The sequence below is a fragment of the Balaenoptera ricei genome, chromosome 13 (genome assembly GCF_028023285.1).
Source record: "Balaenoptera ricei isolate mBalRic1 chromosome 13, mBalRic1.hap2, whole genome shotgun sequence".
Taxonomy (NCBI): Eukaryota; Metazoa; Chordata; class Mammalia; order Artiodactyla; family Balaenopteridae; genus Balaenoptera; species Balaenoptera ricei.
In genome coordinates, this window is record NC_082651.1 from 56,989,357 (window position 1) to 57,012,683 (window position 23,327).

Consider the following 23,327-nt stretch of genomic DNA (forward strand, 5'->3'; position numbering starts at 1 on the left):
GATTGCAAAGGGAAGGAGGCAAGTCTTTATTGAGTATATACTATGTCTTCAAAATATGATGAGAGATTTATTTTCTTTTTTTAATTCAATTTTTTATTGATTTAAAAAAAGGAAAGATCTTAGGGAGCCAGCAATGCTACAGAAACATAGGGTTAGAGGCCTACCTAGAGAAAGACCCTGGTATTGGCAGAGAGATATTGAGGGACTGTGAGTTTAAAGTCTGAGATCTAAAGAGAAAGAGTAGACTAGCCAGTGGTCACCCTCCCAGCCCCCTGCTTGACATCTGCTTCAGTTCATTCCAGGAGGAAAGAGAAGGGCAGGGAGGTAGGGAGCATCTCAGCAAAGCCAGCTTCAGCTTTGGTAATCTCACCTACCCACCATATTTAAGGAGCTCCAGGTTAAGAGTTTAAAAGCATATGGCACCTAGGCTGTCATTCAGCAGAAGGGATCACATTCCAAGTCCAAGAAAACTCCTACCTCAGATCTGAGAGTGTTCAGGGCTTCAGCTGAGCTCCTCTGGCTAACGAGTAGTCACTTGGTCAGTCCTGCTGCCTTGACCCCATCTCCAGGAGGGGCTACAGCCAGAGGGAGTAGAGGGAGTCCAGCGCCCAAGCCTTTTGCGGCACTATTAATTAGATAGTGAAAAGAGGGGCCCTGGGGTCACTGATTCTAGGAGGGAAACTGGTAGGGGCAGCATCTCTTCTGGGCTGGACAGAGTGAAGCTTGGACATACAGCAGAACCATTCCTATTGGAGCTACAAGTCCCTAAAATTGCTCCACAGCCTGTCTTGGTTTCCCTTGAATCTGATCTGCTCCTGAACTGCACCTGTCATGGCCAGTCCATCTCCAACCCCCATCTCCCTAGAGCCAATGTGAGGCAGGTGGACAAAATTCATTGGTTCCCCAATCATGGCCTGGTCAAGCCGCCTCCTCTTCTTCTTCAGCTGGGGTTTCCCTACCACGCAGCAGCCCAGTTTGTGCCAAAATTCACTCATCCCCTGATGGTTACAGTTTCACTCTGCCTGAGGCCCCAGAGGGCTCTTACTCTGGTGCCTTGACCTCCCACTCCTCACTCCCCTCAGGTGTAACAACATCCTAGGTTTACTCAGCTGGATGGGTGTAGAGAAAGTAGAGTCTCTGGAGCCCTTAGCTGAGCAGTGAAGGTCAGCGTCTCAGACCCTGAGAGACAAGCAAGGTCAGAGAGTGGGGTGGGCAGGCAGGCACAAGATTATGTCTTCCACAGACTTGGAACCCTGCTCTACTCTGGCATTGAGGCGACTGGTGGCAGCTGGTGGGGGGGGGGGGGCGTCCCGCTTGGGGCCCACCAGTGTGGGCTTTCCAGGCTCGCTCCTCGGCGGGGTGGTGGAGCCAAGGGCCGGCTGGCAGAGCTAGATTTCTTTTCTGCATAATTCAGATGAGGAAACCAGGACTCTGAGAGGGTAAGTGACTAACCCAAATTCTCAAAGCTGTCAAGTGGCAAGAAAGCCTTTGAGGACCTGTGTCTGAGCGAAAGCTAGTGTTCTTGCTTATCTAAATGTAGCCCACAGAATGCACGGCCTAGAGGGGAATGGAGTTCCCTGGTGAAGCTGGCTTGGGAAATGCTCAGATAATCCAAAACAGATGTTAATTTAATTGCAGGTTTTCTCAGACTTTAATAGGCTACCATGCTTCATAAGGTGGACGTCTCACATTTCCAAAGCTAGTTTTACCACGATACCCTCCTCTCCCACCACCCCCAAGCCCTTTGTTCAAGTCACATTCAGTGGAGAGAGTGCTGGGAGGATACTAGTTTGGGAAAGCCTACATAGACCATACTGGAGAAAGGAAGGAAAGGTGTGTTTCCTGATCACCTGGGTGTGTGGCCACTCTTTACAAATACAAACAAAGGGCACTTGAATCTTACTTCCTGAGAACAACACAGAAAAGACATTATCTAAACTTCCACATCTCGGAAAGCTGGTGTGTCTTGTTTTTTGTTTTTGTCTTTGTTTAATTTTTGATCCCTAAAACAAATAAATTGTCCTTGTTTGTTTTAGGGATCAGAATGGAAAAACCTGATTTGATTTCTATGGTAGAATCTCCCAATTCCTACTCTAGTTCTCTCATACCCTAAGGTTAAGATGTTGGGATGTCAAAACCCAAAAATATATGTAGGTCATGCTTGATTGGATTATGCCTGTGAACTTAATTTGTATTTAGCTTGTGGTTTAATATATAATCCAGTGTTGCTATCATATCATTATAAAAGACAGTATGTCCAAAAAAGAATACCTTTACCCTCTCCCTTCCGAAAATCCTCATAAAGTGTAAAACTTATACCCAGCATGACTGAACCAAGTAAAACCTTAGGCATTAAGAAAGGATTCTGGGGCTTCCCTGGTGGTGCAGTGGTTAAGAATCTGCCTGCCAATGCAGGCAACACCGGTTCGATCCCTGGTCCAGGAAGATCCCACATGCCGCAGAGCAACTAAGCCCACGAGCCACAACTACTGAGCCCACGAGCCACAACTACTGAGCCCACGTGCCACAACTACTGAAGCCCGCGTGCCTAGAGCCAGAGCTCCACAACCAGAGAAGCCACCGCAATGAGAAGCCCGTGCACCGCAATGAAGAATAGCCCCTGCTCGCTGCAACTAGAGAAAGCCTGTGTGCAGCAACGAAGACCCAACGCAGCCAAAGAATAAAATAAATTTTAAAAAAAGAAAGGATTCTGTAAATCTTAAACACTGTGTGAAAATAATACTCTTTGACTGGCTACAAATTCTGCCTGTCAAAGGACATTTTCGTAGGCAGTTTTTATTACATTTGGTAAGTTGGGTGGAACTTCCTTTTCAACTCTGGTAGTATTTTAAGAATTTGGGGGAGGATTATTGGAATGACCAGAAATGCTATTGGTGGTGGTTTTAATTACTCAATAAGATGACCTAATTTTAAGAATGGAAGGGCTACGTAATAACACTTGTTCTTATTTAGAGAGCCGGTGTGTGGGTGAAGCCTCCAAATTTTGCAAAAACTTCTAGAATCACTTGTAGTGTTATTTCATAGTCTGGGGAATGTTCGGTAGTGATCCCTTTAGATATAAGACAGAACTGAGTGTAGGATGTTTTTCCTAAGAAACTTTTTGTAATAAGTAGTCTGCTGCTGCTGCTACTGCTACTCAAACTTAATTTTCATCACTCAAAACTGAATGAAGTCTAGGCTCCCTCTTTTACCAACTGCATTATGACTAGAAGGTGGAGTATCGAGAATTATCATCAGTTCATTTTTTGTCCTTAGTCCATATGGGAAGAGGAACTCAAAGGAAAAACACAAATAAAAAAATGTGTTCATTCATTATCTTTCTTAGGCCAAAATGAACAGTATATAGCGATGCAAATACTAGTGAAGCAGATTGGAAAATAGAATAGGAACATTGAGGATAATGCTAATTGCAACAAAATACAGATCCATCCCTCAACTAATTAATTACCAATATAAATATCTTCTTTCTTTTGGACACCATATAACATGTACGTATGCAATGGAATGTTTCTCAAGTATAGGAAATTGGGATCCCCAGCCCCCAAGAAACATACCTGCCTTGTGAAAAGCTCCTCATCTTAGGAATCATGGGAATTGGAATTCTGTGCAATTCTGGTGACTTCTCAGTTTATGGAGGTGGGTAGGAATTCTGTTTTCAAGATCTTGGGTGAAAGGAAACTTGCAATGGGCATCCTGAATTGTAACCTTGGCACCCCCCTCCCTGTGAGCTCAGACAAATGGCTTCATCTCTTGTGCCTGTTTTTTTTTTTTTTTAATCTCCCAATTTCTATTCTCATTCTTTTGTATCCAGAGGTACATGTCATCTGAAGCCTTATGCACTTTGCATAGTAAATCAGGAACAAATCCAGGAGGGAGAATGAGACAGAGAGACAATTACTGGTTAGTAGCACTAAGTTTCTGCATAAATTTTGTGCTAGGCTTGATGAACCTACGGTAATGTATGATGTTTCATGTGCTGCACCGTGTCTTACACATTTATACATTTTCTCCTGGCCCTTGGGACACTGAAGTCTCTGTGGAACATTCCATGAATGATCATCAGCATTACATTCTACTAAAATAACTGGGACCTATTTATAAACCACAGGAAATTGTTCTTGCTCAGGATACAGTCTGAATAAGTAATTTAGAAAATGGAAAACACTGTCAGTCATCCATATGTTTTCTCTATCTACTATTTTCCAAACTGGTCTTGAGTGTTCCTATTGCTATACCTTTGCTCGTGCTGTTCTCAAAGCTAAGAATACCCTCCCCACTTTTCCAAATCCTCTTCTCCTTTAAGGTTCAACTCAAATGCCACTTTTTTGGGTAGAAATTTCCGTACCTTTTTGACATGGCCCCTCACCGCCATAACCCAGGGATCTCTTTTTCCTTGCAATTGTGATTCACTTCTAGCCCCTAACACTTAGCACTTAAGTGCTCCCCTATTGTTCTCTCCTTTTTTAAAAAATAAATCTATATATTGATTGATTGATTTTTGGCTGCATTGGGTCTTCATTGCTGCATGTGGGCTTTCTCTAGCTGTGGCGAGCGGGGGCTACTCTTGGTTGCGGTGCATGGGCTTCTCATTGCGGTGGCTTCTCTTGTTGCAGAGCACAGGTTCTAGGCGTGCGGGCTCGGTCTCAGTAGTTGTGGCACTCGGGCTCAGTAGTTGTGGCTCGCGGGCTTAGTTGCTCTGCAGCATGTGGGATCTTCCCGGACCAGGGCTCGAACCCATGTCCCCTGAACTGGAAGGCGGATTCTTAACCACTGCGCCAGCAGGGAAGTCCTGTTCTCTCCTTTTTGCCATTAGATAAAACTGGGATTTCCAGAGACTGTAAACTCCTTGAGAAGAGGGTCCTACATGAATAACCAAGAAAGCATCTAACACAGAGGTGAGAACATGGACAGCACTCAGTGCTATTGGTATAAGGTGGTGGTTTTCAAGTGATCTAAAGCCAAGCGAAAGAAAATCACAGAAACCCTATGTGCAAAATAAACAAAGGTTGACCTACTGTGGTAGAAGTTGTGGTAAAGGTAGGTACACTGGCATCCTGTCAGCTGGACCCTACTCTCTACCCTCTTCTGAGCAGGTCCTGGAGCACCCCCAGGGTGCAGGCTCCCTTTGTCCCCTGCCCTGCTGGTGCCCTGTGTTCTCAGGCTTCCATGCTGGGAACCTCACCTTCCTTAGAACCCAAGGTTCCTCTGTTCCATTCTCTCCAGGCTTAAGCATAAATGTCTTTTAGCTGAGTTGTTAAATGTCTCATTAGCTGAGTGTGTGCTAATGTTACCCACCCTCTCCAAAACAAGTGCATTCTCACAGTTTTTCTAAACAGAACACCTTGACCTGACCCATGGATCCCCATCCAGTCAGTTGGAGAACTCGGTGTAGCTGATCATGGTGCAGTCCCTGTGGCCATATTCCCCCCTTCCTACTGCTCCAGCAAATTCCAGTAGAAATGCCTGCAGGATTGAAATTCTGGGGTTCCTTTCAACTCAAACTTCCTGTCAACACAATCACACTCTTCCCTATAAGCAAACATTTCCTTGTTCCTTCATACTCCCAGTTAATTGCAAGGAAACAGAGTAAACAAATTTTCTGATGGAACTTTGGATGGCACAAGACACATCCCATTCAGAGCAGTAGGAACAGAATGCAAAGTGGCTGTACCATCCACCCTTTGACCCTGGCGTCACTTCAACCCATCCCACCCCAGCACCGTGTGGACTCCTCCAGGATTGACCCCCTTGGCTGCCTGCTATCCTGGGCTTCATGCTTGCATTCTTGCTCCTCCCTTGATTTGATTATTGGGGCAACGATGCGTTTATCCCTGACTTTACATCCTGCTGATCTCCTTTTACGTGGGGATCCACTTTTCACTCCAGACCCTAATGCAGGCCCTGGTGCTCTTACTATTGTTCACTGACCAGTGGCTCTTCTGGGTCCACATGATCCTGGTTGCTTCAAGACACCAGGCCCTGACAGCCACAAATGGTGAGCTGTATATGCCAGCTAGAATCTGGGACTGTTTTCCAAGAGACCTTGCCTGGCTCTAAACTGTTTGTCCTACGGGCCCATTTCCATTCAGTCCCAAACTGAGCAACCCCAATCTCAGTAGCCTCCTGACTTGACATCGTATGTGTTCTTCCAGCTATTTGACTTGGGCTTCCCTCTACAAACATTAGCCTTGTTCACCTTTGTGCTCTGTGTCCTCTAGAGCCCTTTGCCTGCCCCACCCCCAGTACCTGCCCCACTACAAGAAGTCACACTCTCACCGTCACCATTATAGGACATTCCACTGGCCCCTGAGGAATCAGCACAAGTCAATCAGAGAAATCATTTTACAAACAGAGGGTTTTGATTTCCTTAAATTCACCGCGTAGGGCAGGAGTTATTCTCAGAAGGAAATATAAAATAAGGGATGTAAATCTGGAGTCTTAGTCCAGTCAAGAAGGAGGTACAGAACTTTTATAAAGGATAAATGATTTACTGTCTCTCCTACCATTCTACCAGATGGGGTGAGGCCTGCTGGGAATGTTGTGAGGGAGATGTTTATCAGGAGGATAGTAGAGCACTTAGGACTCTTTTGTTATCTACCTTCCATAAGCAGGCACTTTTCTCTTTTGTATTCCTTAGGGAGAAAAAAAGTGTTGGCTTGAACTCCTCGTGCTTTTTTTAAAAAAATTAATTAATTAATTAATTTTTGGCTGCATTGGATCTTTGCAAGGATCTTTCTCTAGTTGCGGTGAGCCGGGGCTACTCTTCGTTGCGGTGTGTGGGCTTCTCATGGCGGTGGCTTCTCTTGTTGCAGAACTCAGGCTCTAGGTGAGTGGGCTTCAGTAGTTGAGGCACACAGGCTTAGTTGCTCCGCAGCATGTGGGATCTTCCCAGACCAGGGATCGAACCTGTGTCCCCTGCATTGGCAGGCAGATTCTCAACCACCACACCACCAGGGATGTCCCCCTCATGCTTTCTGAAGTAATAAAAAAGTCAAGCAAATGGCATGTCTTGGTTCGACCTGGACTCACAGCCTGCCTGCATTATCACAAGTGCTAAGAGATGGAGGCTCTGTGTGCCTTGAGGATTATCATGCATTTTTTTCCCCAAGTGTTAAGCCTTTTTCCATGCAGAAGGGGCCCATCTCAGGGCAGGCCATTATGATGCCTAGTCCCTTGTTGATGTTTCAGCTAGCGTTAAATAAGGCTTTAGGGTTTTATTGTAAGGGTACTAAATTTGAAGGCAAGATTTCCAAAACCAGTTTTCCTTTTAACTGACTATGGGTACATCATAGCCCAGCTGGGTCCCTTTTGCTCATCTGTAAAATCGTGAGGGTTGAGCCCATGCAACCTGAAAGAAACCCTCCTGCTCTGAAATTCCCCAACTTCGTAATAAATCCTAGTTGGCATCTAGGCACTAATTGGAAATCTATAAACCAGCTCAGATACTCTAGAATTGAATCTATTGGTATCCCTCAGCAATAATAGTAATAATTAGAGTTTTAGCTACAATAAGAAGTCATCTTCCTTTTTTATGAGGTAATATATCCAGGGGACCACCTAGCATCGATAGGCCATCAATACATTTCAGTTAAAGAGGCATTTCCTATACTAATATTTCCCAAAATATAATTCTAGAAATCCTATTCTTTCACCTAGATTCACCAAGGCAATTGTGCCCTACAAGGTCCTTTATAATGTTTTTTATGTGTGCAGGATCCAAAGATCACACATTGCTAGTTATTAGTTCTCTTTAGTTACTCTTAATCTAGAACAGTCTCTTCTCATTTTTCATAACATTGATACATTTGAGGAGTCTGGGTTGATTGTCCTGTAGAATATTACATAATCTGAATTTACGGGATTGTTTCCTCATGTTGAGATTCAGATTTAATCTGTTTGTCAGAAAAACGACTTCAGTGATGTTCATACTGTTATTTTTTAAAACTATTTTTATTTTACCTTTAATATGTGATCAAATATTACAGAAATACATAGGGAGAAATGGAAGGTGCTCCAAAATGTCACCCACAGAAATAACTAGTATTTACATTTTAGTATATATGCCATCAGATTTTTTTCATTTGCATATAACAAAAATGGAACCATTTTCTATATCATTTTTGTAACTTGCTGTTTTCATTTGTTGCCATATCTTAGAACACTTTCTGTGTGAGTACATATAGATCTACCTCATTTTTTTTAGTGGTTTGTTTCCAGTTTCTGGCTATGAGGAACTATGCTGCAATCATCCATGTAAATTTGTCTTTGTGTACTTATGTGTTTCTGGTTACCTTCTGGAGTAAAATTCCTGGAGCAACTTTGATATTACAAACTTGCCACCACAAAAACATTACATCAATCAATACATTCACCAACAATGCGTGAGAGTGACTGTTTCCTCACATCTTATCCTGGTATTACTACTCTTTTTAATCTTTGCCAATTGGAAGTGAAAATTGCTATCTCATCATCATTTGAATTTTTAAACTATGAGCGAAGTTGAGTATATTTTTGTATGTCTATTTCCTGTTTTTGTTCCTTTTTCTGAGCTATCTGTATATATCCTTTGCCTATTTTCCTACAGGATTATCCTTTACTTATTGATTTCTAAGACTCATTTTTATACTAAAGAAATTAACCATTTGTTTTGTGTACTTGTAATTATTATTTTGTCCAGCTAATTAGAGCACCTAAGTAACATCCTGTGAAATGTGCTCCAAAGAATATGCCTAACTTAGGAAGAAGCCATGTTTAGAATCTCCTCTTTGAACTTGCCATATAGGGAAAAGAGCCAGAACACCTGCTTGACTTAAATCTCTAGTGTGAATAAAATATATGTATTCATACATATACATACACTGTATGTATAATTTGAAAGTGGTTGTTTTAAGAAATGTTTTCTCTGTGGTCATTTTCTTTCAAAAAAATAAACTACATTAAGATTCTTTACAATTGGGCTGTGGTGGGTTATAAGGTAGAAGCAGAAATTGTTCTGAAGCTGGAAATAGGCTGTAGATTATTAAACCCAGTGTCCACAGGTGACCAAATCTCCCCTCTCCCCCTCCACAATGACTGGACATAGTGTGGAACCCATCACTCTGGAAGGTCTCAGGAAGCTCTGACAAGAAGAGCATCTTCAGAAGGTAGACTCTGTCCACTTAATTTTCTCCCACCTTGAGCTGCTGGGTTTGGTTCCGTGGTGGCCCGCTAGCAGCCTGCAGATCGCGCTGTTAGGTGTACTGCAGGCCTAAGTTCAGTCTTTAGAAATCTTTCCAAACAGAAAGGACTTGTGGGCCAAAGTTTTGTTGTTTTCATTTTGCCTTTCCTATCCCAACCAAGTTGGATTCCTTTTCTCACAATTTGGACCATGTCCTTGCATTTCCTATGAATAAGATTGTCAGCTTCAGAGATGTCTATATTTGGTGATAGGGAATTACGTTCAGCAGTTTTACAATGCTCTCCCTAATTATCTCTCCTGGTCCCTGGATGTGCTGGCTCTGTGCCCAGTACAAAAATGAAAGATTAGTTAACTGGATGCACTAGGTACATGGCCGCCAGCTGCATTTAGGACGCATGATTAACTCTCTTACTTCTCCTAAGAGCTGCCCGCACTCCTCTGCCCTAAAAGTAATGCAGTTCTTTCTTGTTCAATACTATTGACTCCTCTATAGAAAGAAACAGAGGGAAAAAAGTCTCTAACTTTTGATAGCTCAGAGCTGGATCTGTCAGCAATCTGAAATACATTCAGTCTCTGATAATAAAACATTTTCGTATGTCGCTCAGAGGGAGTTAGAAGACATTACCTCGGAATTTGATTTCACATATGTGAAATCATGAGGTTCATGAGGGCAAAAGTAAGATGTCAACACCCAACCCCCCAAACAGCCACGAAATAGGAAATAGAGAAAAAAACACATACAGCCAAGAAATAGGAAATAAGGAAACAAGCATACTTTCTGAGTGATAAACTCTGAAATCAACACATAATGGCACTGGGCAGAGATATGTAAAATCTCCTTAAAGGGGCAGAAATCAATAATCTAGCCTATGCCTTTAAGGCTTGACTGCGGTCCACTCAAGCATAAACGCGTATTCAAAGAAAAAAATGCACATTATTTATAAAAGAAAACATAGAAATGTTACATGGCAGCGTTTTGGGTTGTTATATAATATGGATATATTAATTTTGTCTCGTCACTGCTATTCTTTCCATCTTTTTTCCCATGGGAGATACTCACTGGAATAAAAATATTTTTCCCTTTATTTTTTTTTCTTGCTAACATAGTGGATCTGCTTGAGAGCTGTTATTAAACATACTCATCTGACTTGGTTGGGATAGAGCCACCAATACCTTCTGAATTTAAGCTACAGCTGAAATATTTTGATAAGAAAAACAGGAAATTGCTCTACAAATAAACCAAGGTACACTCAGGATTGAATCAAAACTTTTCCTTCATGGGAAATAACCTAGCGATATCTCTGTTTTTTTTGAACAGAAAAGAGCTGGCACAGTATATGGCTATTGTACCACTGTTAAGTTTGTTCAAATTAGGTCTTATGGATGAAACATACTGACGATCATATCCTTTGGTTGGACTCCTCAGCAGCTGTCCAATGAACTAGGCTTCATAAACAGAACATTGAGAAAAATATTTCTGCTGCTTCATGGACACACCCGTAACACATTCATACAATGGTCTCCCCACGCCCTGGACTTACACACACTCTGTAGTACACAGCGAACAGTTAGCATTCAAATATTATACATGTTGATTTGATTGTACCACAAGGATATTCATCCTAGCTAGTCATCTGTCAGGGATATTTATCTCCTAAAAATTTTAATTGCTAGAGATTTTGACTGAATTTTGACAATCAGACTTGATGTTCCCCTACCACCTCACCAGTTAGAAGAAAGAAAAAAAAAAAAATCTACTGCACTCCTCATCCTTCTGATTTGAGTGATTGTGCCATGATGACTTAATGTGCTTTTCATACTTTGTGGAGGAATTTAAATAGCTCAGATGCTTAACTCTTGAAAAAGTGGTTACTAGTCACACATAGCAACTACTTCCTTTAAGAAATGTCACAAGGATGTTTATAATTTATTGCTGGGCTTGTTCAGCATAGCATGCAAATCAACTTACATATTTACATCCAGCATCAAATAGGATCTTAAAGGCACTGCTCAAGCCAATCAAAGTAGGCACCCTTACTGGCAACCCCATGGCTCTGCTTTTCCTCACTCTAGCATTTTTCTAGATGTTAAAATAATCCCATTCCTATGATGTAGGAGTGCATATATGTGGTCAGAACCACAAAACACAAGTAAAAGGTGGCACAGGCACCATTCCATGAGTGTCCTTAGAACTCAAAGCTGTTGACCATAAGGAGAAGGGAACTCCAAAGCAAAGGCCTCACTGGAAACCACGGCCACATGGATTTAGCAGTCACTGTTCATAGGCCCTGGGGAATTGTTGTATGACTGGCCCCAAACCACAGTGATGTCAGTGACCTTGTGGAGTTGATCCCTAATATCATACCTAAAAGCACAGGTAGAAAATTGTCTAGGCTGAATAAATGGATCCTGAGATGAGAAGGACTTTGGAATAGGCCTACAGTTCCTGGGACTACCATCCTGATAAAAACCCTCTCTAACTGCTAAATGCTGTCTGAAATTGCCTTATTTCTTTGGCTTAGGGCTTTGATAAGCCTTTTTAAAATGAAAATATTTGAGAGAGGTATAATACTGTATGCTGTTCTTAGTTACCCGTGTCTTAATATGAGTAAGGAATAGCATGTTCCTAAGATAAAGTACCCACAGAGCTTGGAGATGTAGGAAGAACCTGCCTGCAGTGAACCCTTGGGGAAAGAATGCTCTTGAAGGTGAGGAGCTAAGGGCTTGATGCTTGATGTTCTGCTAATGGCCTCCCTTGGAACCCTCATAAGTTTCATTCCCATGGAGAGCACTGGTGTCTAAGCTGCCTGTTGGTGATCCCGTACAAAGCTGAAGCAAACCGAGTGAGCTGCCTGGGTCCTGAGAAGAAGGAAGAGCTGCTGCGCCACAGAAGCAGTGTTGTGTAGCAGAAAGAAATGCGACTTGTGGATGGCAAACCCTTTTGTAGCTTTCTGTGGCTTATAGCTTCTTCCTATATGATCAAGTCTCCTCTTAGGGAACATCAGCCCTCTCTAAATATTTACAAAATTAATATTTCAAGTTAATTCCCAAACCCAGCCCAGCCCTGAGAGCCTGCCAGTGCACAGGGCTGCAGAAACCCTTCCACAGCAAGGAATGGCCATCAGTGGATCTCAAGAGAAGGGCCAATGTCCCAGCTGCATTCTTCACTCGTTGCCACCATCGTGTCTCTGCCCAGAGATTTAAGATTTATTTTGCACCTTTCTGAGTGAATCTCAAAGCCCTTTACAGACACGAATAAGGGTTATCCCAGGACAGGACTCTTAGTCTGTATTCATCAGATTATACTTGGCCAAAGCAACAGTCACAGTTGGAAGCAGGAACAGCCTTCATGTTTCCTAAGAAGTCTGGTAGGGATTTTGAAATCACAGGATGAATCTGGAGTATGAGACAAGTCTCAAAGTAACTAAAATATGTGGCAGGGGCATGTTTCACTGTGACCTACACATTGCATATGCTGTTTCCTTTAATCCAGTTGGCCAGGTGGTGATAGTGGGCAGTGGATAATAATAACAACAGCAACAACTAACATTTACATAGGATTTACTATGCACCAGACACTGTTCTAAGACTTGCACATGCACTCACTGATAACATCCTATAAGACAGGTACTATTTGTATCCTCCCACTTGACAGATGAAAAAACTGAGGCACAGAGAGTTTAAGTAACTTGCAAAGGGCATATAACAATAATTGAACTAATTACATTTTAAATTCTCAAAATAACTACTACTGATATTACCTTCATTTTGCAGAGCAGGAAGTTGAGGCTCAGAGGCAAGTAATGTATCGAAGGTCACACAGTGTTGAAGTGGTGGCATGGCCCACCCCTAACATTTGGGGGAGCTGGAGCAAGAGTACAGAGACCCATATTCCACGGCAAAACTCTTACATCAAGCTAAAGTTAAATAAAATGTGCTCTCTTCCGTTGTTTTGACAAATAAACCTTCAAAACAACCTGGAAGACCAGATTCAAATTTAGGATTTTCAGACTTCTTTGTCTGAGCCAGAAGAGGTGGGGCACAGAGAGTCATACCCCAGTCCCTGGCCCATTACCCTTCTCTTCTCACCCTGAAACTCATATCCAGATACTCTAGTGTGCATGACCTACTCCTGTCCATACTCTCTACAAACAGCTGCCCCAAGCCACCCTGAAACCTAGGGTATGCATACCCCGGGGAGGACACCCCTGGGAGTGGCCTGCACAGGTCCTGGGAGCAGGCTCGGGGTTACTGACAGGGGAATTCTGGTGTCTTATTATGGTCTAGGGGGAGGGATATGGCTCTGGTGGGCATATTTTTTGACCTGGTTTTTGACCTTCACTCCATGGGGTGGAGCATGCCTTGAGGAGGGCCGCAGGCAGTGGGACCCTCTGGAGCTCATGGCCCAGGGCAGAGGGCCCAGTTGCCTGGCTCTGAGAGTAGCACTGGTCACAGTACCAGGGCTTCACACATGTCTGCCTGACTCCAATGTCCTTGCCCTACTCAACCACCACTAATGTCACCCCTCTGCCTCTGACCCCAATTTGGAAATTGAAGCTGAAGAGGAATGCCGTGGGAAGGAAGGAGCCCTAAGAGTAGGGGGCACAGAGATTTCCCCTCACCCACTCTCACACTTTCCCTTTTCCACTGGGTCCTGCCTCTAACAGCTGGACAGGCTGCATAAACACTGCCCAGAGCAAATCCAAATCCTGACCACACCCTTCCTTGTTTACGAACACAAGGCGAAAGAAAGAATAGGCACTGCCTCGAAAATGTTTCCTTTAAAATCTGTTAATTCTCTCTAACCCTGGAAAATAATGCTTCTGAAAAAATAATTTACCTAGAGAAAGCCGTTTTTCTTTCTTCAGACTTTAGTACAGCCAAAAGGCCTGCCTGCCTAGCCAGTCCCTCTACTGCAGTTGCTTCCTGGCACCTGGCATGGGCTATTTACATGGTTTTAGGAAGGAGGCTGTCAATCTGTCCAGGCTTCTAAATTTAGTTTCCATACATAAATGCAATTTCCTGTGTTGGTTATCATAATTAAAATTTTCCACAGGCTTAATTTTGTATTGTTGACACTCGAATATCATCATTCACGGTGTCTTGCTGCCTTTTTAAAGAACCACTTTAACACCCTGACACACCAGCAGCTTGCAAGCCCCGGCACTCAGAGCTAAGACTCCAGCGGGCAGTGCCCGGGGATTCGGATTGCTGCAGGGTATTCCCACTCATCCGAGGGCTGGGCTCATTAGCACCCTCTCTCCTTTTCCAAAGGCACTGGGGGAGTGAAGACAGACCTGCCCAAGTACCAGAGCCTTTGTGTCCTAGTCCTGGAACCTCAGAAATCCACTCAAAGCAACATGAACAAAACATGGTGTTTTGTCATAAAGAGTAGGGGCCAGACTTGAGCAGGGAATGTATCAGATCTTTCCAGAGGACAGGAAACAGAATTATGAAAGGCACCAGGAACTGATCTTTCTTCTTGCCAACCCCTATCCCACCACGATAGTTTATTGTGTCTCTTCTTTCTCCCTGCAATCCACTTTTCTCTGCTTCCCCACTCCTCTGCACCCCAAATAGCTGGGCAGGCAGCGCTGCATGTCCTCTGGTTTGGAGCTCTGGTTTAACTGCAGCTCAATTCCAAATCCAGAGCATCTGATTGGTCCAGCCTGAGTCAGGTGCCCGTGTCTGGTCCAATTGGCTGTGGCTAAAGAGGATGGATAGAGTCTGGGACAGTACAAATAAACCTGCAGGTCACATCCTTGGGGTGGAGTGGGTGAGAAGTCCTCATGAAGAGGGGGTGGGCAAATGCTCTAAAGTAGTGGTCCCCAACCTTTTGGGCACCAGGGACTGGTTTCGTGGAAGACAATTTTTCCACGGACGGTGGGGTGGGGGGATGGTTTTGGGATGATTCATGTGCATTACAATTAGTGTGCACTTTATTTCTATTATTATTACATTGTAATATATAATGAAATAATTATACAACTCACCATAATGCAGAATCACTGGGAGCCCTGAGCTTGTTTTCCTGCAACTCGATGGTCCCATCTGGGGGTGACGGGAGACAGTGACACCCAAAGTGTGTTGCTTATGTCCAGTCTACTCCATAATCTCATTTCGGTTGCTGTCACTGCAGAAAACCCTGCTTCACGAAGATAGGATGCTGGAAATGGAAGCAGGCTTTTCGGTGCTTTTGTGGCAATCTCAGGATATTCCGCCTTGACTTTAATCCAGAACGTATGGAGATTTGAAGTTGTCTCAAATATACTTTTAAGGCCACCGTCATTTGCGATCTCAAGCAGCTGATCCTCTTCTAGCACAGACAAGTTGATTCACCTGGCTTATTCACAAATTGGTCGTGGATCCATTCCTTCCCATTTTGGGGGTCTTTTGTGTTTGGGTAGTAATGCTCAAACTCTTTTGAAAGCTGAGATAGGTGATCATACACCAGCTGGGAGAAAGAAGGCCCTGGCTCTTTCAAAATCTCTGCTAATGTTTGAAACATGTCAAAAATCCCAATGTTCACCTTTCTCGCCCATAATTCTCCCCCATATCTTCTGCTATTTCATCAATTCATCTAGTTATGGTGGAAGCCGAAAGAGGAACACGTGCCACCTTCTGAACTGCAGCCTCTCCTAAAAGTTCATGACAAACGTCCTCAGCAGCAGGCAGGATCAACTCTTCACCCACAGTAAAGGGCTTCTTAGCTTTAGCAATGTGGTTAGCCACTAAGAATGATGATCTCAGTGCAGACACACTTGATGAAGTGGTGGCCTTCAGTAATTGCTTCTGTTCTTCGTGTTTACGTTTTTTTCTTTTGCAAAACTCCAGAGGCTTGTCTTTTAATGCAGGGTGCTTTGTCTCCATGTGGCAAAGCAGTTTTGAAGGTTTCATGGTTTCGTTGGATAACCGGTCGCCACATGTTATACAAAGTGGGCTTGGAGGATGTGAATCACCTGTTGCAATGAACCCGTAATTTAAGTAGGACTCTTGGTATTTTCTTTTAAATGCAGCCTTTTTTTGTTGGCAGTCTTAGCGTCTTCTGCTGCCTCATCATTGGGTCTTTCCTCCTTTTCAAAGAAGCTCTCCAGTGACATTTGTTTTTTACTCATTTTGGCTAGGGTTAGCATGTGGGCTTACCAAAACTGTGACTGAGACAAGTGTGCAGTGCAGAAAAGAGGCAAAGATGGAAGTGGTAAATAAAATAATGGGCGGGCCACTTGCAGACTAAAATAAGTGTCAGATTCTAACTTAATGCCTGCTACCAGATGCAGCTGTACAATTGAAGTACATCAACTCACTTGCCACTATAAAGCCTGCCACCAGATGCAGCTTAATTGTCACTTGCCACTCAATGATAGGGTTTTGATGAGCCTGCAAACAATTGATTTATTATGGTCTCTGTGCAGTCAAACCTCTTTGCTAATGATAATCTGTATCTGCAGCTGCTCCCCAGCGCTAGCACCATCGCCTCAGCTCCACCTCAAATCATCAGGCATTAGATTCTTATAAGGAACGTGCAACCTAGATCCCTCGCATGCGCAGTTCACAGTAGGGTTCACGCTCCTATGAGAATCTAATGCCGCCGCTGATCTGACAGGAGGCGGAGCTCAGGCGGTAATGAGAGCCATGGGGGGTGGCTGTAAATACAGATGGAGCTTCACTCGCTTGCCCACTGCTCACCTCCTGCTGGGCGGCCCGTTTCCTAACAGGCCACGGACTGGTAGTGGTCCGTGTCCCAGGGGTTAGGGACCCCTGTTCCAAAGGTAGGCATAGATTCATGACCCAGGTTGTACACATATTTAAAATAGTTAGACTACTACCTCTTTACCTTTGCCTTAACATTTTTGGATGATAAGCAGTTTGAGGTCAGGTTTCGCATCTGTGCTTGTTCTGTTGCACATCGTGTACTCTTATTTACATGAATCATCATCATGGCAATATCCTCATCATCCCACCTTTCATCATTAATACCTTTTCTGGCTTTCTATTATGGAGCCGTATCTCTCACCCAAACTCAAAGTAGGAAGAAACATTGTTGAGAATTCAATATGATGACTGCTTAGCATTTTGCCTGGTTTAAGCCTATTTGAAACTTGCACAGAAAATGACTATTGTCATCTTGGTTCATTTTTTGGGCCCCCAGCCCAATCACAGCTTTTGCTGAATTTACTTGACTTGTCTAATATGTAAAACAATAGCCTATTCTACACTCTAAAATATCATAAACGTCTCAGTCCATAAATCCCAGACTGGGATATCTGAGGAATTTTTGGCAGATTCACCAAGAAACATGGCCAATCTAGATGTTAGAAGAATTTCTTGAGTTTCAAGCCAACCAAAAACATTAACACTTCACCCATATTCTAGAGGAATGCAATCATTTTGTACAGTTGGATAGTCTTTAGGGAATGGGCTGTATTACTATTACATATTTTAAGAAATGTGTATTTGGTTTTCCTGACATTAATGTTCAGGAGGAACAAAACACTCATTGCAAACTAAATTTTGGGTAAGGTATAATCTGTGCTGCCAAATTAGTTTCTATCTCTCTCTTTTTTTTTTGTTAGAATGACTAAAGAAAAATTCTGTGCCAAAATCAAGATGCAAGCTGAATTTCATTAATCCCTTTCTTAAGTCATTTGCTGTTCACTGGGTATGTACTATGTGCTGGACACTACGTTAGAGGATGCAAATGCAGAGGTAAAGGATACAGTCCTTGTCCTCGTCACACTCGCAGACCAGCAGTGAAAACAGATGTATCAACCAAAAATGACAGTGTGATATACTAAGGGTATAAATACAATACATAGAATGTTGAAGGAGGACAGAGCAGGGACTCCTAACTCAGCCTGGGTTGAGTGGGGTGAGGAGAAACTTCCTGGTGGAGAATGAGGTCTGAGCTGACTTTTACTGTTGAGAAAGGAGTTAAGCAGGTAGATGAAGTGAGGAGGGTACGCAGGCAGGGGAAGAGCGTGAAAAGAGCAAAAGAGCATGGTGCATTGTGGGTATTGGTGATGGCTAGTTTTGGCTGGAGTTTAGGCCAGGAGTAGTACAGATAGGGCTGGAGAGGTTGGCTTGGGAATAGGTCACAAAGGACTTTAGGCCAGGCTAAAGTATTGAAACTTTATTCTGGGTTGATATGGAGTCTTCAGAATATTTCTTTTTTAAGAAAAATTTTTACTGAAGTATAAAATATATGCAGGAATGGGCACATATGATAAGTGTTCAGCTGGATGAATTTTTATGACCTCATCACAGCTGTGTAGCCAGAAACTAGGTTATAATGTAACCAAAACCCCTGAAGACCCCTCTTGTTCCCTTCTAGTCACTACTTCCCTCTCGAAGGGGGACCACTGGCCTGACTTCTAACATGATAGATTTGTTTTGCCTGTTTTGAACATTATTTAAGTGGAATTGTAAAACAGGTAGTCTTCTGTGTCTTCTACCAGCCAGCACTATGTTTCTGAGCACCATCTATTCTGTCTTATGGAGATGTGGCTCATTCAATCTCACTGTTGTACAATTTCCCATTGTATGAATTTGCCGTAACTTATTTATCCTTTCTATTATGTATTAACATTTGAGTTCTTCCCAGTTTGAGGCTATTATGAATACTGCTGCTGTGAATATTCTTGAACATGTCTTTTGGTAAGTATATGTGTACATTTCCACTGGCTAAAATACCCAGGCGTGGAATCTCTGGGTCATAAGCTGAGTATATATTCAGCTTTATTGGATTCTGCCAGTTTTACAAAGTGATTGGACTAATTTAAAACCCCAGCAGCAGTGTATAAGAGTACCAGCTGTTCCAGTTTCCAACAATTGATATTGTCCTTTTCATTTTAGCCATTCCAGGGTGTGTGTGTGTGTGTGTGTGTGTGTGTGTGTGTGTATGTAATTGTTATGGACTGAATTTTGCCTCACCCTCAAATTCATATACTGAAGCCCTAATCCCCCATTCTGACTCTATTTGGAGTTAGAACCTTTACAGAGGTAGTTAAGGTTAAATTGTGTCATAAGAGTGGGGCCCTAATCTATAATAGGAGTAGTGTCCATATAAGAAGAGGAAGAGACACCAGAGACCTCTCTCTTTCTCTGCACACACACACACACACACACACACACACACAGGAAAAGCCATGTGAAGACACAGTGAGAAGGCGGCTGACTGCAAGCCAGGAACAGAGCCCTCATAAGAAACAAACACTGCTGGAACCTTGATCTTGAACTTCCAGTCTCCTGACCTGGGAGGAAGCAAATGTCTGTTGTTTAAGCCACCCAGTCTGTGGTATCTTGTTACGGCAGGGCAAGCTGACTAATAGAGTTGTGGAATAACATTCCAGTTTTAATTTGTATGTTATTCCTCATAGTCTTTTAAATAAGAGAGGGAAGTTATCAGATTTGTACTTTAGCTGCAGGACTAGAAATAAGGAAACTAATCAGAAAGCTAAAGGAATAATCTAGGCAAGAGTTTAAGAAAGCCTGAACAAATTCAGGGCCAGTGGGTTGGATAGGAGGGGTTAGGTCAATAAATGAGAAAGGGGTAGAATTGGCAGATTAATGGGGAGTAACGAGAAAGAGGTGCCAATTTAGCATTTTGTCTAAGAGAGGTGCTGGAGTCAGGCTATGTGAACTCAAACACTGACCCCATCATTTACTAGCTGTGTGACCTTGAGTTTCACATTTTACCATACTAAATAAACTTCTATTACTTCAAGTATAAATTAAAGAATTAATAAAAATAATAACTTCCTTCTAGAGTTACTGTGAGGACTAAATGAGATAATGAAAAGTACCTATTTGGAAAAAAAATAATATAAACCCCAAATATATTTGATTTAGCCTTGAGTAAAATTAAAGTTGAAACCAGAGGCTACAATTTCTTTATTATTAAAATGTATTTGTTTATTATTATTAAACTTGCAAGAATGAGGACATTTTTTAAAAGTCTGAGCACTTATTTTCCATTATTTTCTTTGTGAATACATATAGTTGTGCAATACATATAAATTTTGCATCCTAAATTTTGCATCCTATTCTAAATGCAATATTTTAGCAAATATGAAAATGTACTTTATTGAAGATGACAACAAGATTACATCTTTCAGCTTTCTTTGCCCATATTTAGCTGATGAAAAGTATAGGTGAAAATACCCAGAAAGTCTTTAAAGCCATAGTTAGTCCAGTCCAGGACAAGGAATTAGTAAATCAAAGCTACCATTAAATGACAAGTATTTTGTTTTGATTTAATCCTTGTGAAATAATTTGACTAAATGTACGTGTATCCTATATCATATCATAATGTTGAGATTTTCTTATAAATAAAATGAAAGATTATTTTAATGAATAACTTTGAACACAATACAGGATTTGTCTTTTCCTTGACATTAGCTCAGAGCAAGGTACATGCTAGGCACTCAGTAAACCTTAGCTGCCTTCATCACCACCGCCACCAGCAGCACATTATCATTTTGGAGGTATTCGGGATTACTTCTGTGGTAGATTGCAAAAATCACTGCACTTCTCCATCACTCTGCGTATACACACCACTTACAATTTGACTTTGCAGTTTCTTCAGTCAAGAGCTGGTGTGTATTTCTCCATCCGTTGAGCTTGGGTGGGCTTTGTGAGTTCTGGCCAATAGAATATAACGGAAGTGATAGTGTATTCATTCCCATCTTAGTCTTCCAGAAGTCTTGAATGGTTTCTGCTTTCTTTCTTGGAACTCTGCCCATCTGCCACGTGAATAAACCTAGGCTAACTTGGTGGAGGGTGAGAGACCATATGTGCCCACTTAGCCCAGTTGTCCCACCTGAGGCTCAGACATGAGAGCGCCCAGCCAGGATCAGCTGAGTCTGGCTCAGGTCAGCAGAAATGCCTAGCTGACCCATAGACTTGTAAGCAATAATAAATGACTGTTATATTAAGCCACTATTTGGGGGTGATTTGTTAGGCAGCAGTAAATAACTGATACAACTTCCAGAGACATAAACTGGGGGAGAGAATATAGGAGGGAAAGCCTATCTGAAGGTGGGAGACCTCTGTTTCAGACATATGGAGTTTAATATAACTAAGAGACATAGCGTAGAGGTGTTGAGAAGTACAGTCTGATCTGGAGGCAAAGATTTAAGAGAATTCAGTATTAGGTGGAAGCAGATGCCACAGAAATGGGTTTCATTTTCCAGGAAGAGAGAAAAAAGATCTGAGGAAAGAAACCTGGGGAAAATCAACATTTAAGGGATGGGTAGAGGAAGAAGAATGTGAGAAGGAACAACCAGGGATGTGAGAAGAAAGCCAGAAGAGAGTGGTATAATGGAAGAAAGCATGAGAGTTTTGCCCTCATTTTTTTTCAATTTTTAAAAATTGAGGTAACATTGGTTTATAACATTATATGTTTCACATGTACAACACTATATTTCTACTTCTGTATACTCTACAGTGTGCTCACCACCAAAAATTTAATTTCCATCTGTAACCATACAGTTGATCCCCTTTACCCTCCCACTCACCACCCCTTCCCCTCTGGTAACCACTCCTCTGTTCTCTGAATCTTCATGTTTGTTTTTGTTTGGTTTGATTTGTTCATTTATTTTGTTTTGTTTGTTTGTTTTTTATATTCCACATGAGTGAAATCCTATAGTATTTGTCTTTCTCCAACTGACTTATTTCACTTAGCATAATACCCTTAAGTTCCATCCATGTTGTTGCAAATGGCAAGATTTCATCTTTTTATGGCATATGTATATACTCCACATCTCTATTCATTCATCTGTTGATGGGCACTTAGGTTGCTTCTATATCTTGGCTATTGTAAATAATGCTGCAATGAACATAAAGGTGCATATATCTTTTCATATTTGTGTCTTGTGTTCTTTGGATAAATATCCAGAAGTGAGATAGCTGGATCATATGGTAGTTCTATTTTTAAGTTTTTGAGTTTCCATAGTGGCTGTACCAATGTGCATTCCCACCAACAATAAAAAGCATGAGAGTTTAAAACCACGTTATTAAGATAAAAAAAGAGGTAGGAAAAATATTCAAAGCATCCTCCCATACCTAGCTGACTCTGTGTATTGGAGGTAAGAAGAGGGGAGAATGAGCTGAACCTAGAAAGATCATGAAGGATCTCATATACCATCCCGAGGGGTCTGGATTTCATCCCGAAGGATTTTTAGCAAAGGAGTGACTTGAACAAGTTTTTGTTTGAAGATCACTCTGTAGCAATGTGGTAGGTGGGCTGGTTGGAGGAAGCAAGGCAGAAACTGGGGAGACTAGTTGGGAGGCTCTCAGAGTAATCCACGTGAGAAAGGATGAAGGCCTGAATTGAAGGAATGACTGTAAGCATGAAAAGAAAAAAATGGATTCAAGAAAATGTGGGTGATGGCACTGACAGTGCTGTGTGACTGATTATCCAGGGGAGGTCAGATAATACAGAATGACTCCTAGTTCTCAGGCTTAGGCATCGGGGTAAATGGTCTGATTTAGATGGAAATAAATGTAATCCAGATGGAATACCCTGGCCCCACTAGCCTGTGACTACGACAGAAAGTGATTCTTCCCTAGTCTATCTAAATCCTTATAGCATAGAGCCTGCCCTGGAACTACTTGCTGGAAACCAGCTCCTGTCAGTGTCTGGTTTGTTAATTCTGACTGTATCTTAGAGCAACTGCATCTCATTTGAGTTACAGAGCAAGTTCCTTGGGTTCTTCCCCTCTAACCTAATCTTGCTGCTTCATTGCTGCTGCTACTGTTAATGCCATTCTGAGATCCCTGCTCTTGGGGATCAGATGACTTACAGGTATTGCTACCTATGGACCCCCATTCCAGCCTCGGAAGCGGGATGTGCCCTCTAGGGACTAACCAGGTCCACATTTGCTGCCTCAGTTTGGCATCTCCAGAGCTGCTTCCCACCCCCCACTCCAAACCCCACCTTTTCTTTCTTTTTTGGCCTTGCTTTTCCAGCCTCCATGTTGCCCCTAGATCAGAAACTTGGTGTTACCATTCACTGCCCCCATGTGATAGAAGCAGTTACTCTGCTAGCAGAACGACTGCTAGGCTCCTCTGTATCTAGACTCAGTTGGTCTTAGGCCCTAGATCTTTCTCTCCTCCTCCTGTTTAGAGC

The 23,327-nt window shown here is 42.4% G+C and overlaps 1 protein-coding gene across 1 annotated transcript; it reads right to left on the reverse strand.

The window, feature by feature from the left end:
• Positions 1-755: 755 nt before the first annotated feature.
• Positions 756-995, reverse strand: LOC132377095 (CDC42 small effector protein 1-like). The gene has a single exon (XM_059943118.1). It carries the CDS (start codon positions 993-995, stop codon positions 756-758), a length of 240 nt encoding a protein of 79 aa, XP_059799101.1.
• Positions 996-23,327: the final 22,332 nt, after the last annotated feature.

What these genes read in the sequence shown, in the direction of transcription:
- LOC132377095 (XM_059943118.1), bottom strand. Translation starts at nt 995, where the DNA reads ATGAGTGAATTTTGGCACAAACTGGGCTGCTGCGTGGTAGGGAAACCC.